Raw genomic sequence first — 18545 nt, 5'->3', positions numbered from 1 at the left:
AGTATAATGGTCAAAGAATTTATTTTTTAAGGCTGAATAATACTTAGTGCCTTTCCAATCGTGTGAGGCAAAGAGGAAATTAATATTTAGAGGTGTAATAAATTACCCGTCGGTGTGTGCTAATGATTAAATCAAGATCTAAGCTCATCAACTGAGCCACGGTTAATCTTAGAAGTTGCTGTTGGGGGTACCTAAAAAGACCAGACTTGTGAGGGCTGAACAAATGTCTTCTAACAGGCAATCCTCCAGCCCGCCAGTGCGCGTGCAGTGAGAACGGGCGCCCGAGCGCTGAGCTACTTCCGGTGGGGAAGAGAAAGGGAAGACACCAGCGGAAGCGGGAAACGTGCTGTGTAATCACTGAGACGCCGAGGCGTTTGCGGCTTCTAAAATGCCGGATTACCTAGGTGCGGACCAGCGGAAAACCAAAGAGGATGAGAAGGACGACAAGCCCATCCGAGGTGAGAGGACACGAGCTCGCCCTCCCACCCGGGAGTGACCGGCGCTGGTACCGCAGAGACGCAGGATTCCCGCCGCCTCGGTGCCCTGTCGGCCTTGGACTCGAGCTGTGGCCGGTCTGGGCCTCAGCTCTGTCTGTCTCTTCTCAGTTCCTTACTCACTTCAAGCTCTGGAATCTTCTCCTGCTGGTTGACATTTTTTTTTTAACCGAATATTTTGCCAGGCGGTGAAGTTCTGTGTCTAGTGTGGCCTTGCAGGTCTTCAAAAAGTGGCCAGCCAAACCCTATCCCCTCCTTCCCAGTTGTAGCAGCTTGGTGCTATTACTGTGAAAGGACAATCCTGAAACACGATGGTTCAAAACTCAATTCAAAAGAGATAAACTCTCATCCTTGATTCTAGCCAAGAAATGAATTGCCATTTTACGTTTTTTCTAGGTGTGTGTGTATCTATATATGTATATAGATAGATAGATAGATAGACACACACACATATATATGACATAAACTCATCCTTGATTCTAGCCAAGAAATGAATTGCCATTTTACGTTTTTTCTAGGTGTATATATATATGTGTGTGTGTGTGTGTGTGTGTGTGTGTGTGTGTATTAGACACAAGACTAGCGTGTGACTCTCGTATAACAGCATCTTGAATTTAGAGATTCATGATAGCAAGTGCTGGTCTCTCTATGTGCTTATTGTCCTATGTTGTGGCTGTACAATATAACATTTAATTATTAGTGGAGATTTTAAATGTTCCAGTCCACAAATGACCGTGTTATATAACCTACCACATGGAAGTTACAGGCTAAATTCTAGAAGCAGGGATGCCATTTTGCCAAATTATTCCCCACAGAGACTAGACTTGTTGACACTTTTTACTCAGGGTGTGAGATGTGGTCAACATTTGGATATAATCTCCGCCCAACACCTTTTTTAGTTACATCTTCATGCTTTGTTTTAAATTTTTTTCTTTACCTTAAAAATTATTTCTCAGTGTTGCAGTCTCACTCTTTCCTTTCTTAACAATTTCAGCCTCTTCTGTCACCGTCCTTCACCATTGATGCCTCTTCCCCAGAGAAAGCATTATCTTCACTGACTCTGCCACAGGCTTTAAAAGTGTTTTACACCATTGAGAGTTTCACGTACTCAGGGCCTATTGAAAAGCTTAGCCAGAAAATTTGTATGTCATCTGTGTATACTAACCTATGTGTTTCTCTGGATGTGATATTTTATGAAAGTATTCAGATTGTTTTGGAGTTCAAGTATGACTAAATTGTGTTGAATTTTATGTGCATCTTATATGGTCTTTACAGAAACACTGTGGAGGTAAAGTTCTCTGTGTTAGATGATGAATTTAAAGCTGGAGAAATTAAATGGTTTTCCTAAGGTAACCTGGCAGATACATGACTTATTTAAGCCTATCCCTGAGGTTGCTGGACTTTCCAGCCCTATGATTTTTTGGCCCTTGTCTTGGTTCTGTGGCATCCTTTTGAATGGCCTTGGGAGTTTGATACCCTGGGATCACCTGACTTCTGGTGACTCTTAGACTCCATTTTCACTTCTAAAGTGGCAAACTTCCTATTACGCTTTATGCTCTCCCTTTTTAACTCTGGGAACTTCATTTTTTTCTTGTCTCATTCTGCTTATAGGCTATCCACATTGTCCAAACCAGTTCAAACTTGTTGATCAATTTACTTCAACTCAAGCTTTTAGTTCACCTGGCTCCTCCTGCTGATTGACCCCATTTGGCCAGAGTAGTCTCATTCGAGCCATTACCACTTCTTCAAGCCCTCAGTTTATCCTGTGCTCCTGGCTGATGGATGACTTTTCTCCTTTCCCCCAAGAGTACTCTTCTGTGTTAACCTTTCACTCAGTGGTGCCTCAGAGGCAGTGCCAGTTTCTGTCAAATCCAACATCATCTCTGTTCCTGGTCTTACCTCTTCTTTTCTCCCCTGGGACTTAGCCACTGCTCCAGTTTGTGTGTCTATAGAATTTTCTCCTTTTGTTTCTCTAAATATACCAATATCTACTTTGTCTTAGAAGCATACGTGTGAGAAAATCTATTCTCTCTCTTCAACCTACAACCCATCTTCTTCATTGTCTCTTCTCCCCTCCTGCCTTCTTTCCTTTCTCTTTCCCTTCATCCCTCTGTCTTTCTCTTCTTTCTCCCTCTTCCCCTCCCTCTCTTCCTTCCTTCTTCCTCTCTCCCTTCCTTTCCTTTTTTTTTTTCCTTGCCTAAACAGCTGGAAGGACGAACTCAATATTAGGAGGACCTAGATGTAAATCTTGGTGTTGGTTCTTACCAATTGACCATGGAATAACAAAGAAGTCACTTGTATCTTTTCTCCAGTGTAGTTTGGAAGCAGTCGTGTATGTGGGATGAAGTATTACATCCATTTGTCTCTAATTACACAGTGACTTGTGAACAGATGACGACTTCTGTTGTCCTGACTGTCTGCTGCTTTACTAGGTAACCTTACTAAGCATCTCTGACCGAACTTTACTGCTTGTCTTCTTTGCTGCTTCTCTTTCCTTCATTGCATCCTGTAATAGTTTCTCTAGAATTTCCTTTCTGGAGATTTCCACCATTCACATCTGGAACTGTCTCTTCTTATATGATTCTCGGTTAACCTCTCCCCCCACCCCCAGCTTATAAAGAGTTATTGTGGAAGGTGTAGGGTAGGATCAGTCCTCCTTAGCAGCTGCTTTCCTTGAGGCACCTAGTAGGCTGCTCAGCTCCCCACTGCTTCCTCTTGGTGCACCCCACCTTCTTGAACTTCAGCTCCATTTGTTCTTGGAGACCTTGGGAAACATTTCATAAAGCCACACACCTCCTGGAGCATGTCTTCAAAGAATTTGGTGTGGTTAGTGAGGCATTGACACCTTGTGATCTTTGTAGAGCCCATGGCTCCTACTCTCCAAGATGGTGTAATAATTTAATTATCAGTTTGGGAAGAGTGTTGGAGACTGACTCAGTGCCAGAGCCCAGCTGTTTGTTTGTTTTTTAAATTGGGGGTTGGATATTTAGGCAGGTTTTGCCTAGCCCATACTGAAATTCCAGACTCTCAGAAAGAAAGTTGGTATTTTGCATAAGCTGTTATTTGTGCATATAGTTTTGGCACAGTGAGTGACTCTTAGTTTTGGGATGATCAAAACTCCCCAGATCCAAGTTTTCTGACAGCAAGCTGGCTTCCAAAGGGTAGCAGGCCAGCTGACTCTTCTTTGTAGGTAAATGGATCAAGGTGTCTCTCTCTGCCAACCAGTTTTCTCTAGTTATTATTTTTGTACACCAAGGTTCCCAGGCACAAAGCCTAAGAATTGTTTGATTTTTTTTTTTCTTCCTTGGCTCTCAATTTACTCTGCTGATGTGTGTACTGCAGATACTTACTCTCCAGGCTTTTCTAATTCTGGCTTTTTCTTTTTCCTTCCTTCTCCCTCCACCCCCTTTGGTTTTTTGCAGTGCTAAGGATTAAACCTCTAGCTTCTTTTCTTTTTTTTTTTTTTCCAGACAGGGTTTTTCTGTATAGTCTTAGCAGGCCTGGTCTATAGACCAGGCTAGCCTCAAACTCACAGATCCACCTGCCTCTGCCTCCTGAGTGCTAAGAATAAAGTCATGAACCACTACCGCCTGGCACTTCCAGCTTCTCACATGCTAAGCCTAACTTTGTCTTATAATTTACACTATTGTGAGAATCTTGTGACCTTGGATTAGCATCATAGTACTCCATATTGTTGCTTAGACAGTTTTTCCTAAGGTGCAGTTTTGTGGGGTTTTTTGAGACTGAGTCTTTCCATGTAGCCTTGGCTGTCCTGGAACTTGCTCTGTAGACCAGGCTGAACTCAAGCTCACAAAGATACTGCTTACCTCTGCCTCCCAAGTGCTGGAGTTAAAAGCATGTGCCACAATGCCCAGCTGAGATACAGTTTTTGAATGTTAAGATGTACAGTGGTCCTGGCCCTCAAGGCTGGCATTACCAGTACCCTAACTTTCTACCTACCTCTACTCCTTAACAAGTGCTGCTTCACCCAGACTACTCTGGTTGCTGTTAAATAAGTGTGCTTTTCCTCTACTCACACTTCAAAAAGAGCCCATCTTTCTCTATAAAAATCATCATCTCTGATTGAAAAACATTTCTTTAAAATATGTACAGTTGATTTTTAAAATATTTATTTATTGGTGTTTTGCTTGCATGTATGTATGTATGTATAATACATGTGTGCCTGGTACCTGCAGAGGCCAGAAGGCAGTGTTGCATGTCCTAGAACTAGAGTTGCAGGTGGTTATGAGAGACTCAGGTTGGTACTCGGAATCCAGCCTCAGTACTCCAGAAGAGCAGCCAGTGCTTTTAACCCCTAAGACATCTTGTCATCCCCTACAGCTGAATTTTGATGTTCATAATAAATATATTCTATAAAGTCTTGTAAATGATGGATTAACAAATACTGAACCACTGCTTGTAGAAAAATTCTCTTACTTTACACACACACAGTATATAGACTCTAATGCCACAATTCTAGAAACAACTAATCCTGGTAGGTGTTGATTGTTTACAGAAGTGATGTTACTTGCCTGAGGCTGTCCCACTAACAGAGGCCAGATTTGGGATTAGTTTCTATCAGACTTAACTGAGCTTTAGACTAGACACTGCATTCACTCCTCCCTGTCATATCACCTCTGTGTGAGGGCCTTGAGACTCTCTGTTCATGCTCTTTAATGCCCACGGAAGCACATGACTATTGAGTTGGGATCATAGTTAAATTTCAGTGACGAGGTAAATTCACAATGCATAGTTTACCATTAGAGAGGTATAAAATATGTGTCATTTAGAGATAGACTTTAAAAATTTCTAATACCAGATAAGTACTGATAACATTTAGGTAATTACCATCAAGGACTCCCTAATATTTTTAAAACAGTTTCTTTGTAAAGACAAATGATATGCATGGTCAACATTTTTAACCTTATTTGACTTAATACTTGAGTAGCTTTCTGTAAAAACTATTGTAACATGTAGTTTCTACTATCCCACTTTAAGCTCTGGGTGAACTATGCTACCAGAGCATGCGTGAGTGCATGAGTTCGGGTGTGAATGTGTGTGTACACCCACAGCAGTATCAGTCCCCTCTCAAGTTCCCTTGTTCATTTGTATCTGCATATGAAACACACACACAAACACACATTAGCTTATTTTTGATATGCTTTTAGCTCAGTGGCAGGCTCTTCTAAGCCTTCTGGCTAGTATGCCCTTACCTTCACTGCCAGCTCAACACCTCTAAATCTTCCCTCAGCTTAACTTGCTCAGTTACCTTTACTCCTAGCTCAGCACCTAAATCTGCCCTCAGTTTAGTTGTATTTCTGATCGCCCATCTAATCCCCAGGCCCAGTCGGGGAAGCGGCCAGTGGCCACTTCACCCTAGATCTCACATGGCTGGTGGCTTTCTTTCCCTCCAAAGAATGGTGAATCCTCTTTTCTCCTAGTGCATCTCTTAGCCTGCCTGTGGGAACCTGGAAGTGGGCAGTCTCACCTCTTCTGCCCAGCCATTGGCTCGAGCATCTTTATTGATCAATCAAGAACCAATTGAGGAACAGGACCTTCAGCTTTCACATGCAGATTCCTGATCAAAGCATCAGAACCACGCCCTACAAACTTGTCATTTTAATGGCTGCTTTGTATTTCTGTCTTGTGTTTTCTTCTTTGTTTTTTATTTGGATTTCCCTGTATAGCCCTCGCTGTGTTGGAACTTGTTCTGTAGACCAGGCTGGCCTTGAACTCAGATTCTCTTGCCTCTGCCTCCCAAGTGCTGGGATTAAAGGCATTTGCCATCACCACCCAGCTGCTGCTTTGTATTTCATTGTATGAATATAACATGATTTTTTTAAACCAAGATCCATAGTGGGTATGTTTTATTTGTGCAGTATATAAAGTAGTAATCTTGTGTGTTATTCATTCTCCCTTACTCAGGTTTTGGAACTCCATTACAATATTTTGATTTGAGCAGAAAAGGTGACCAGCTTACCTCTCTTGTTGAGCTTCATATTAATTTTTGTTTCTGTTTTGTTTTAGCTCTGGATGAAGGGGATATTGCCTTGTTGAAAACTTATGTAAGTCTTTCAGATGGCTATAACATGGAGATGTTTTGTGTTTAAACAAAACTTGTTTTTGTTTTGTCTTTATAAACTGATTTAGAAAGGACTGTCAAAAAGCTCACACTAAGAGAAGTCATCTGCCCAAAGTTTCTGTCTAGATGACAACAGAGTGTGTATGCAGCATGTCTAACCTTACTCCTGATTTTTATACAACCTCTAATAATGAGGGCTAGAATATTGAACAATAATTAAATGACTTGTGTTCACTGTAATTAAAATGATTGTGACAAAATTAGATTTGAAATGGAAAATGTATATGCATAGAAATAAGCTTCTTTCCAACTAGGCATGGTAGTTCTTGCCTCTCACCCAGCACTTGAGATGGCTATGAGGGTGAGGCCAGCCAGGACTACTTAGCAAGGTGCAGATCAACTAACTACAGAGCGAGCACGGCAGAATATGCAGAAGTCACTGCTTCAGGAACATGTCTGAAATGTTCTCCCTCCTCTGATCTCACTCCCCAGGTTCTGAAACAGTAATGCCTGTCATATTGTTACTGTCAAAAGTTGTATGTGACATTAGCAAGCTGCTGATATGTAGATGTTCTAATTACACTGATCTTTATCACAGGGCCAGAGTACTTATTCGAGGCAGATCAAGCAGGTTGAAGATGACATTCAACAACTTCTCAAAAAAATTAATGAGCTCACTGGTATGTATTTATCCCAACTTCTTTTCTTTACATGAATTGTTGTTTGTGCTAAAATAAAATTTTAAATATAAATTTGAAGTTAAATTATGACATACAGATTTTTAAAAAGTTCTAAGAAATTTGACCACATTTACACTCTTTTACCATATACACTCTTTTACAACTGTGTTTGATCCTCATGCAATTCAGTAACGTCATCCTTTACACAAGCAATATTTCTACTGGTTAAAGCCTAGCTCGGTAAACTCTAATACATCAAAAGTTTATATTGATTTAAAATACGATTTTTTTATTAATCCAGTATGTATGTTGTCTGGTTCTTGACACTTTCTTGGGAATTTAAATAGTGAAGTCTTATAGTACAAGAAAACAAAACAAAGCAGAAGTCATGTAGGCATTACCTTTTTTATTCTGATTGCTTTTGGGTAGTGGTTTTGGGTAGGGCTATAGGATAATGACTCTGTTTGAAGACATTAGGCAGTGCCAGGAAGCAGCATGATCCCTGTGATGTGCAGAGAGGTAGCACTCATGGTCTATGTGTAGTGGCTAGAAGCCAGGGATGCTGCCAAGCATCCTACAGAATGTACAGGACAATCCCTGGGAAAGGAGCTATTCAGTACAAAATGCCAGCAGTGCTAGGGTTGAGACAGTCTTAGGGTAGTGCGCTACATTTGCTAAATTGTGTCATTGTTCTCATTGTAGGTATTAAAGAGTCTGACACTGGGCTGGCACCTCCAGCCCTCTGGGATTTGGCTGCAGACAAACAAACACTCCAGAGTGAACAGCCATTACAGGTTGCAAGGTATGCACAATGCTCTTTGGGGATTTATTTTTATTTCTAAGCACATTTTAGAGTTTGGGACCAATGCAGTACTTAAAAGAATTTTTGTTTGTTTGTTTGTTTCACATTTCATAAATAAAGCATCTTGAACTAGAATTCTGTATCTTAAGTAGTTACTAAAATATGTGAAGTTATGATCATATACAAGTTGAGATGCACAGAAAGTACAGAAAAACTTCAATTCTCACAATGCATTGATTCTTCTAGTCCTTACATGCATCTCTATATGTGTGACTGTGTGCAGAGAAGTAATCTTGAGTCCTTCCATTTTTTTTATTACATTTATTTATTTATTATGTGAGCATTTCCATGTGTACAGTGTGGATGTTGGGGTCAGAAGATAACTTTTGGGTGTCCTCTCCTTTACCATGTAGATTCTAGGGAGTAAATTCAGAACACCAAGTTTGGTGGCAAGCCCCTGTAACCAGCTCAGCCATCTTACCAGCCCGTTGAGGTATTTTTATTTGTTTCTTTGTTTGAATTTTGGGTTTTTTTTGAGACAGGGTTTCCCTGAAGCACTGGCTGTCTTAGAACTCACTCTGTAGACCAGGCTGACCTTGAACTCAGAGATCCTCCTGCCTCTGCCTCCTGAGTTCTGGGATTAAAGGCGTGCACCACCACAAATGGCTGATGTGTTTTGTTTTTGAGTCTGCCTTGCAAATATAGGTTTGGCCTAGAGCTGTGTATGTAGACCAGGCTGTCCTTTAGCTGTGTCCTGAATGCTGGGATTACACATCTGCTGTGCCATGCCTCTGTCCAGGCCTAGTACCATCTCTTTCCGATATGTTCTGTTCTGGTGTGCTTTCTTATTGACACTGAGTGTGAGGTTGTTCTCACACTTGTCACAGATCTTTAGACATGGCTTCCTTAGGTCTTTGATGATAATTCGTGATACTTAAAGTTGCTGTTTAATGAGACCAGCACCTTAGCTACCCGAGGGACAGTTTCTATGGATGAGTTATTTTTTTCTGTCCCAGGGCCATGATTTCTTGCTTCTTTGATGTGTTCTAAGTTTTAATCTGACTGGGGTGTGGTTCAGTAATGGCTTTTGGCCCTGGGTGTAAAAACAGTAACTGTCATTGTAGTCATCAGCTCCGGAGGTGAGGGCCCCTTTCCAGTGTTGGCTGTTGGTGGTTCTCGCTGTTACTTTTTAAGGTTTTGTTAGTTTGTTTTTGTCAGCCTCTTGTTTGCTCAACTGATGATAAGTAACTGTGGCTGACTACTTTTCTTAGATTCCCTGCTGATGTTTTCCAACTAAGCTTGGAGGCAGCTCTGATTAAGACAGGCTCTGAGGTAGCAGCAGGCCAGGCAGACACTTAACCGTTTTTTGAGTTTGGACTCTGAGGAGTGCTTAACACATCCTGCCCCCTCTAGCTGTCAGGCTTCTGCTTTTTCTGGATTCACTGTTGTGAGGCTGGTGGGCTCAGATTTTCTACACAGTGCAGAGAGGAGGAGGAGGAGGCTGAGTCAAGTTAACTGCACTGAGCTTCATTGTTTATACTGCAATTCAGTTTCTAATTTACCATTTTATTTTTAATGTTTTTAAAAGTTAGATATTAACTCTAATGGGATGCCACAGCATGTGGGTAGAGGTCAGAGAAAAATTTGTAGGAATTACTTCTTTCTTTTTACCACATGGGTCTTAGAAATCAAAGTCAAATCATTGGGTCTGGCAACAAGCACCTTTTCCTGCTGAGCCACCAGTTGTTTTTTTTTTTAAAGTGGGGGAAAATCTTGATATTGTTATAGTCCTTTAGTGATTTTCAGGGTTGCTAGCATTCTTACTGCTTGTGAGTAAGAATATGCTGTTGAAGGCCCTTAGCCAGCCATTTTCTTTCCTTCCTTTCTTTCTTTATTTTTTTTATTTTTTTTTATTTTTTATTTTTTTTTTTTAGTTTCTGGTTTTTTGAGACAGGGTTTCTCTGTAATTCAGCCATTTTCTAAGTCAGTGTTTTTAAAGATGGGATCTCACTCTGTAGCCTTGGCTGGTCTCAAACTTGTAGTGGTTTTCCTGCCTCTGCCTCCCAAGTGCTGGGATTATAGGCATGGGAAAACATGCCCTGCCTACTTTTTAAACTGTAGATTAGCCAGACTGATGTACATGGTGGTCTGTCCCCACCTGTAATCGTAGCCCTTGGGTGGCTCACCATGTGTTTGCTGCTGACCTCAGCTATAATTAAAACCATGTCTTAAACCAAAAGACAAATGAACACCCCAACCCCCACTGCCTTCCACATTATTAAAAGTACCAAAAACCTACCTCTGTGCCTTTTGAGCGGCAGGCCAGTCAGCTAAAGTCATATACACTGAATTCTTCCTTATCATGTATGCTATAAACACAATACTTCTCCACCAGTCCTATCAACATGGCCACTCTGGAGGCTGTTATATATTTCTCTGTATTTGTTGCTATGGCTTATGTAAGAGCTGCCCAATATGAATTATATATTCAGTTTTCTATTTACTTTAGTAGATACTTGAGCACACATATATTAACCTTTACCAGATCTCTCAAGAGTGAATATTTTCAGATTAAAAATAACAAAAATGGATTTAAAATGTAAGCCCAGAGGAGAAATAATTAAAACATATAATTACTGAATTTGATATAAGACAGATGGCTGTATTCTTACAGGGAAAATGAAAAGGAAAGCCACCTAAGACAAAAAGGTATCTGATAAGGAAGGGACATGAAGAGGAAAGTCCAACTTGAGAACCACTAATGACATTTCTGGGTTGAGTTTTTCTGGAGAAGGGTATCATCTGAAATGTTTATGGCCTAACTAAGACTGAGTGGCCCCTGGGGGCTGGGCAGAAGGATCCTGAGCAGTGGCCTGGTCCCTGTGGTTTGGTCTGCACTTATTCCATATTGTGCTGCCGCCCTGGAAGAAGTCCACTCGCACGAACTTACTGCTAGTAGTTTGCGTTCCTTACTCTCATGAACCCTTTTGCTGCGGTAGATGTACGAAAATAATCAATGCTGATTCGGAGGACCCAAAATACATCATCAATGTGAAGCAGTTTGCCAAGTTTGTGGTGGATCTCAGTGATCAGGTGGCACCTACTGACATTGAAGAAGGGATGAGAGTTGGGTAAGTTGGCACTGTGCCTTCATTTTGAATGAGAAAACAAAATGCCGTGGTGGAGTATGAAGGGCCAGTGCAACCTACAGTCTTTCCTTCTCTGTGAGCTCCCTGGCCTCACACCAGCATAGCTTTTCCACTTCCACCATTCCATCTTGTACGTGGGTTGATATGTCCCAGTTAAAGATGCCCAGCTAAGGTGGAGGCCGTACTGCTTAAGAATAGTTCATGAGGAGTGACCGAATGTCTACAGAACACCTAATAAGTCACTCTGCATAACGTTTTCTCTTCCTAACTTTTGGAATTATATCTCTTTGCTTACTTATAATTTGGTTTTAAAGATAAATACCAACTAAAGAGCATCTGTTTTGTTTTTAACTTTTTACTTCCATAGTGTGGACAGAAATAAATACCAAATTCACATTCCACTACCTCCTAAGATTGACCCAACAGTTACCATGATGCAGGTATGAAACTTGGGGAAAGGGATTGGCATGACTTTAATGTAATTGCAAGCCAAGCATAGTGGCTCATCTGTAATGCCATTGGGGAGGCTTAGGCAGAAGGATTGCCACAAATTAAAGGTAGCCTGGGCTACAAAATGAAAGCCTATTTCATAAAAACAAAGGAAATCCCCAAACAAAAGAACAATTGTATCTGTTCCAAAAAAGTTTGAAGCTTTTCAGCAGTTAATGGAGATTATGCCCCCAAAAGTTACCAAATTAAAAGATATTTGGGAAGTCTTTATCAGCTTATAAATGTCATAATATGTATAGCACAACAAATAGTTCTAGGACACTGGCATTAATCTCCTAACATAATAAGTAATTCTTACTCCCTTTTCATAAAACATTCTTGTTACAGACTGGTTTTTATGGTAGTAAGTCTCCTGTGGAGGAACTGGTCTGCTACTCAAAAGCCTATGAGTATGTTGTATAATCTTTCTCTCTTAGGTGGAGGAAAAACCTGATGTCACATACAGTGATGTTGGTGGCTGTAAGGAACAGATTGAGAAACTGCGAGAAGTAGTTGAAACCCCTCTACTCCATGTAAGTAGCTGAGGGGCTCATTGAAGCTCCTTTGTGTAAAGACGTAACAGCGTCCGTGCAGTGAGCACCAGCACTGCTTGTGTTTTCCACAGCTTTTGAATGTTTTGTTTTTCTTAATGAAAACTTGTGATACGGTGGAGGTGGGAAAAGATGGTTAAATTTCAGAAGAGAGCAAACAGGAAGAATTGGGTAGCCCGGAGTATTATCAGACAGATCTGCTACTTAGATTGATAAAGGAAACTAGGAGTGGCCGTATACTGTGTATGTATGTTACTCTTGTTACGGAAGAAAATAGTTGTTGCAGTGACATGAAGAGAAAAAGTTAAGCCGTAGAGAATGGGAACACACAGTACCAGAAAATTGATTTCTTAGGCACTGTAATTATTTAAAATGAAAATATGTTGTTAAGGCTGGATAATTAAGCATCTTTAAAAGTCATTTAGATACATTGATATGATTTTGATTTAGGTATTATGCCTTAGAATAAATGGAAGCATTTTACATCAAGCATACAAATTATACGTCTAGATTGTTTCTGTATGTCTTATTTTTGTATTATTTTCTATTTTTATATTATTTTATATCTTTACAAAAATGGTAAGTGGTGAAATTTGCATCTCTGTTACAGCCAGAGAGGTTTGTTAACCTTGGAATCGAGCCTCCAAAGGGTGTGCTGCTGTTTGGGCCACCAGGCACGGGCAAGACACTCTGTGCTAGGGCAGTTGCCAATCGGACTGACGCTTGCTTCATTCGAGTTATTGGGTCTGAACTTGTACAGAAATACGTTGGTGAGGTAAAGTGAATTTGTCAAAACTAAAGTGTTTATTGTTCTGTGAGAGATTTGTGATATTTGCATAAAATTAAACAGTAATTCCCAGGAGGGGGGTCAGTGAACAGATATAAAGTGAATAAGTAAAAGAAATAATAATTAAGTAGGCTACTTTTTAAATTTTTGAGCAACATATTTCCTCCCCAGAAGGATGGAATTTAGTTTAGTTTTGGTGTGTGAGGTTAAAAAAAAAAAATCAGAAATGCTGGGTAAACAAAATTTTATCTCAGGGACAGTATTCTGTGGTTTAATGAAAAAGAAAACATGAATTGTTTATGTGTGAGCATGGGTATCTTTATACACACTGTCTAGCTAAATATATATATATATTTAGGTTAAAGTCTAGGGGTGTATGTATTATATCTAAAACATACTGTTTAATATGCTTATGGATTACCAGAAGGACTACATGACTTAGTATGTATTTTAATTTAATATTTTCATTGAAGCTTAATGAAGTTCAGTGTTCAGTAATGCCAAGTGACAGATCAAATACTTCTGTTTCCTCAAGTTTTGCTACTCTTACTTCACTTAATGTTAATTTGACACCTTTTTGTCTGAACCTTAGTGCTATTTAGTAGATAGAGTCATGAAAGTTATATAATATTGTGTTGAAGCTAGCAATATTAATTTGGTAATAGAGGTAGCAAACCAGGGTTTTGTTTTGTTTTGTTTTTGTTTGAGGCAGGGTAGCTCTGTGTATCCCTGCATGTCCTGGAACTCTCTGTAGACCAAGCCAGCCATGAACTCAAAGATCTACCTGCCTCTGCCTCTTGAATGCTGGAATTAAAGGCATGGGCCACACTGCCTGGCTCAAACTTCAGTATTTTAAAAAAAGCTTTAAGTGATAATGGTTGAGAATGGTGTTAGAAAAAGTGTTTGCAAGTGTGAAATATATAGTTTATTTATTATACTTTAAAAGATTTTGAAATCAACTCTGTAACAATCAAATTTTCTTATTAGGGAGCTCGAATGGTTCGTGAGCTTTTTGAAATGGCCAGGACAAAAAAAGCCTGCCTTATTTTCTTTGATGAAATTGATGCCATTGGAGGTATGAATGATATTTTATTGATTTAGTTCCTTTTTAGTGGTTAAAGGACAACCTATGGGGGTCAGTTCTTTCATGTGGGTACCAGGAATCAAATTCAGGTTGTCAGGCTTGATGGCAGGCACTTTGCCCCTGAGCCATCTAATCCATGAATGGTAGGACTGGCCTTGAACAACAGAGATTGTATTGATCAATGTGTGTTGATTCTGCTGTCTCTGCTGCTTTGGTAGTGTTTGATGTTTCTCAGCACTCATTGGCTTCGATACTATCCTGGCATTGTTTGCTTTTCTGTAGCCTCTTAGATGTGCTTGTTCTTTTTAGTCCAAAAACTTCCTTTCAGTGTGCTCTGAGGAGCTGAGTTAGTCATAAATTCTTTAAAGTCACTTTTATCATGGAAAGCCTTCTGTTTAGTTCATCACTCTTCACCATCATCAGTAGTAGACTCTGACTTTCAATACTGTTAGAGAGGTGAGGCTGTATTCTTTGGGACAAAAAAAATGAAATATGGCAAAGAAAAGAGTAACTGGGGCAAGAGATGATAAGAGCAAGAACAGCCAAGCTGGCTAGCTTGATTGACATTGGGCTTGCCTAAGGAGGAGTGCATGTTAAGGAGATGGGGGAGGTAGAGAATAAAAGCACAGTCAAGCTCACAGTTCAAATCTAGTGTCTCTTTCAGAGTACTCTTAATGTGAGGAGGAATGTTAAAGATCTGAATGTGATGTAGATGAAATATAGGAAGAACTGGATTCAGAGTCGCAGTGTGCCCGCTTTAGTCTTGGGAGCTCCTCGGTGTTGGCTGTTCTAGTCTTCTCTTTCCAGAGGTTAGGTTACAGATGCAGTTCCAGTCTATAGGCAGTGCTTCCACAGATGTAGTCTAGATGCCCCAATGCTGCCAACTGCATTTCTCGGGGTTAGCCCCCCTTGTTCCTAGTGCCCCAGGCGCTGCTTAGAGTCTATGTCAACATTCCCCCATTCGCCTGTAGACCAGATTTTCAGCTTCCTGAATGCCCCACAGATCTGATTCAAAGCTTAGTTTTCACAAGCTTAGCAGTATTCTTTTGGCATTCATTCAGCATATAGTCAGTGCTTGTAACATTTGCTGAATTTCCCAAAATGTGGTTCATAGGGGCTCTTGGGCTGCCATGCTACCAACATAGCGTAAGTCTTTTCAAATGGTGTCTTGCTTTGTCAGTTGCTTTGTCTGAACTCCCAGTGCCAAGGAACAGTTTTTCTCCTTGCCTTCTGCTAATGCTGTTGCTGCCCTGGGTATGGCCTTTTTTCTAGCTGTTTAGAATGTCTGATAGTCTTTATTTTTTTAATTTTAATTATGTGCATAGGCAAATATGTGCATATGTAAGTGCATGTGTCTTCAGAGGCCTGAAGAGAGCATCATACCCCCTGGAGCTGGAGTTACAGCACTTGTGACCATCTCGTAGATTGTAGGAAACTGTCTGAGGTCAGGGCTGTCTTCTACAAGAGCAGTGTATGCTCTTAACCCTGGAGCCATCTCTCCAATCCAGGAGAGTTTCAGATGCCTCGGAACTGAAATTGCAGACAGCAGGAGCCCTCTGTAAGGTTTGGGAATGGAATTGGAGTGCTCTGCAAAAACAGCAAGCTCTCTTCACTGCTGAGCCATCTCTATTCTAATATTCTCTGGATAGCTGTTTTCTAGCTTTCCCCAGATTATTATTATCTGGAGACTCTAATTGAGGTAATAGCTGCCATTTAAAACTCTCCCAGTAGAAGTGTTCTTGATTAATTTGCAAAACAAATTTCCTTAAGGGGTAACTTTAACAATACTTTTAAAAAATGTTAAAGTAAACTTATGGTAAATTCTTTTTTCTTCTTCCCGTTTTTTTGGTTTTACAAGACAGGGTTTCTCTGTGTAGCCTTGGCTGTCCTGGAACTCACTCTGTAGACCAGGCTGGCCTCAAACTCAGAGTTCTACTTGCCTCTGCCTCCCAAGTGCTGGGATTAAAGGCGTGCAACACTACTGCCTGTCTTATGGTTCATTCTTTTTAAAGCAAAATTTTGTTGAGGTTCAAACCAGACATAATTCCAGCCCTGAGAAGGGGCAGTGGACACAAAGTCTCATCCCTACTCAAGAAGCTGTTTACAGTTGATGGCTGCTGGGAAAAGAGGAAGTCACTATTCTCCAATGGAGGGTCACTGTCTCTATCACCCACACTCCAGGGCAGGCCTCAGCCCAGGAGGAGGTGGCCAGCACAAGACAAAAATATATTTTGTGTGTTTTTCATTTCGTTTTGTTTTGCTTTGAAATATTTTGCTTTCTAATTAGTTTTATAACTTCAAAGTAAGATGTGTACTTTGCTGTAAGGGAAGGCTATGAACCAAGGTGTGGCGTGTTCAGGTCCTGAGTAGAGGTTGCTCCCAGTGGACATGAGCTGCTTCTCTGTTGACTTCTCAGGGGCACGGTTTGATGATGGTGCTGGGGGTGACAATGAAGTACAGAGAACCATGTTGGAACTCATCAATCAGCTAGATGGTTTTGATCCTCGAGGCAACATCAAAGTGCTCATGGCCACTAACCGACCTGATACTCTGGATCCAGCACTGATGAGGCCAGGGAGATTGGACAGAAAGATTGAGTTCAGCTTACCTGACTTAGAGGTAAAAAAAAAACAAAAACAAAAAACTTTATTTTAGAAAAAAACAAAAATTCTTGAACTTTTCTTTTTTTATATATATAGTTTCATTTTAATATATGTGAATTCCTTAATTTTTAGGGTCGAACACACATCTTTAAGATTCATGCTCGCTCAATGAGTGTGGAAAGAGACATTCGATTTGAGCTGTTAGCCCGCCTGTGTCCAAACAGTACTGGTGAGTAGCACGACAGGCAGTCCTGTTGCTTCCCGTCAGTCTTTGGGGCTGTGGTAATTAAAGTCTTGTTTTCTCTCTGTTGGACAGGAGCAGAGATTAGAAGCGTTTGCACAGAAGCTGGTATGTTTGCAATCCGAGCAAGGAGAAAAATTGCTACAGAGAAGGACTTCTTAGAAGCCGTAAATAAGGTCATCAAGTCTTACGCCAAATTCAGCGCTACTCCCCGCTATATGACATACAATTGAGCCCCAGAGGCTTTGAGTGAAAGAACTTACTTACTGTAACTTGTTGCCACCTCACAAAAATAAAAGATTTAAAAAACTGTGTCAGTGCTTCCAGATCATTGTTCCCTGCAGTGCAGTGTTAGTTTGCCAGTCAGGGCACTGCCACCTGGAGGATTGATGCATAAGCACTCTTAGCCCACAGTAACCATTGCCCTGCTGCTGGCTGGTACTGTGCATTCATTTCATTGTAGATCCTCAGGAGGTGCAGGAAGTCTGCATGTTTTAGGCCCCATTACCTGCTACCATCACAACACTTGATATGGGTGTGACATGGGCATCACAATGGGGTTTGCCCATAGTTAGGGGTTTTGAAGTAAGGTTTTGGCCAAACTGGGTTGTTTTGTTTGTGGTACTGTGCATTGAGTTTTTTAATGCTAGGCAAACATCCTACCACTGAGTGTATGCACCCAGTGCGGAATGAATGGTTTTTCAAGTTGAAGTAAGTATTTAATACATTGCTCGCTCCCATTTGACCAATTCCAAAACAGTCAAGAATTGGTGATTTTAATGAAAGGTGAAATGGCAGCAGTAAGGAAGGTTAAGTGTGAGGATTTAGGAAATTCAGAACAAGGTCAACTTAGAGAAAAATTACTTTCTTAGAGGTTGAAAGATGGTAAAACTGATTAAACTCACCTGCAGTGTTACTTTTAATTAATTAGTCTAGTTAGATTTATTTTGAGGCAGGGTCTCTAGGAACCCTGGCTGACTTGGAGCTCACTATATAGATTAGGCTGGTCTTGAACTCAATCTGCCTCCCTTTGTTTCTGCCTCCCAAGTGCTGAGATAAAGGCAATGCCTGCAGGCCAGACACTTGTGTTGCATGTAATTTAAAACAAATCTCCCTTCCGCCTTTGCCTGGGACCATGGCCGGCACTCTTGAAAATACGTTTACACCTTTGTCCAGGACTTTGTCCTGAGTTCTGATTCCTCCCAGCTTCCCAGGTTGCCCTGGAGCTTTGACCCTAGAACTGCTGCCTGTGCTCTGGCCACTCCTGGCTTCCTTTTCTGTTCCTCCTGGCTAGCTCCACCAAAGACCAGCGACCACCTTTTCTGGGCTGGCTGTGATCGTGCTCCCAGTTGACTCCCACTTGGCTTTTCTTGTGTTCCTCAAGGCTAGCTTTGCCAAGCTGCCAGCTATTGCCCAAGCTCTCTGCCCACCTATGTTCCTGAGAAGAAAGACATGGACAGCTTTATTATCTTAGAACTTGCCAGATAACACAGTTGCTGGGTGGGCACAGACTCTCCTGTCCTCACCTTACCAGCTAGCCTATCAGCCATCCCATTGTGCAGAGGCAGCTGGTTCCAGTTATT

General features: G+C 40.9%; 1 protein-coding gene across 1 annotated transcript; it reads left to right on the top strand.

Moving 5' to 3' along the window:
• Positions 1-293: 293 nt before the first annotated feature.
• On the top strand, positions 294-17274 carry Psmc2 (proteasome 26S subunit, ATPase 2). Its single transcript, XM_034499928.2, has 12 exons — positions 294-458; positions 6522-6559; positions 7175-7256; positions 7959-8058; positions 11058-11189; positions 11575-11647; positions 12134-12229; positions 12858-13022; positions 14022-14109; positions 16535-16737; positions 16854-16950; positions 17038-17274. Exons 1-12 carry the CDS (start codon positions 389-391, stop codon positions 17193-17195), a joined length of 1302 nt encoding a protein of 433 aa, XP_034355819.1. The 5' UTR covers positions 294-388; the 3' UTR covers positions 17196-17274.
• Positions 17275-18545: the final 1271 nt, after the last annotated feature.

The sequence above is a fragment of the Arvicanthis niloticus genome, chromosome 4 (genome assembly GCF_011762505.2).
Source record: "Arvicanthis niloticus isolate mArvNil1 chromosome 4, mArvNil1.pat.X, whole genome shotgun sequence".
In the NCBI taxonomy this organism is placed as follows: domain Eukaryota; kingdom Metazoa; phylum Chordata; class Mammalia; order Rodentia; family Muridae; genus Arvicanthis; species Arvicanthis niloticus.
The sequence above is the reverse complement of the archived record's forward strand: the minus strand, read 5'-3'. Positions and strand labels throughout refer to the sequence as shown.

What these genes read in the sequence shown, in the direction of transcription:
- Psmc2 (XM_034499928.2), top strand. Translation starts at nt 389, where the DNA reads ATGCCGGATTACCTAGGTGCGGACCAGCGGAAAACCAAAGAGGATGAG. An exon ending in TTGCCTTGTTGAAAACTTAT is followed by an intron (nt 6,560 to 7,174) that starts GTAAGTCTTTCA and finishes TCTTTATCACAG; the next exon opens with GGCCAGAGTACTTATTCGAG. An exon ending in AAAAATTAATGAGCTCACTG is followed by an intron (nt 7,257 to 7,958) that starts GTATGTATTTAT and finishes TTCTCATTGTAG; the next exon opens with GTATTAAAGAGTCTGACACT.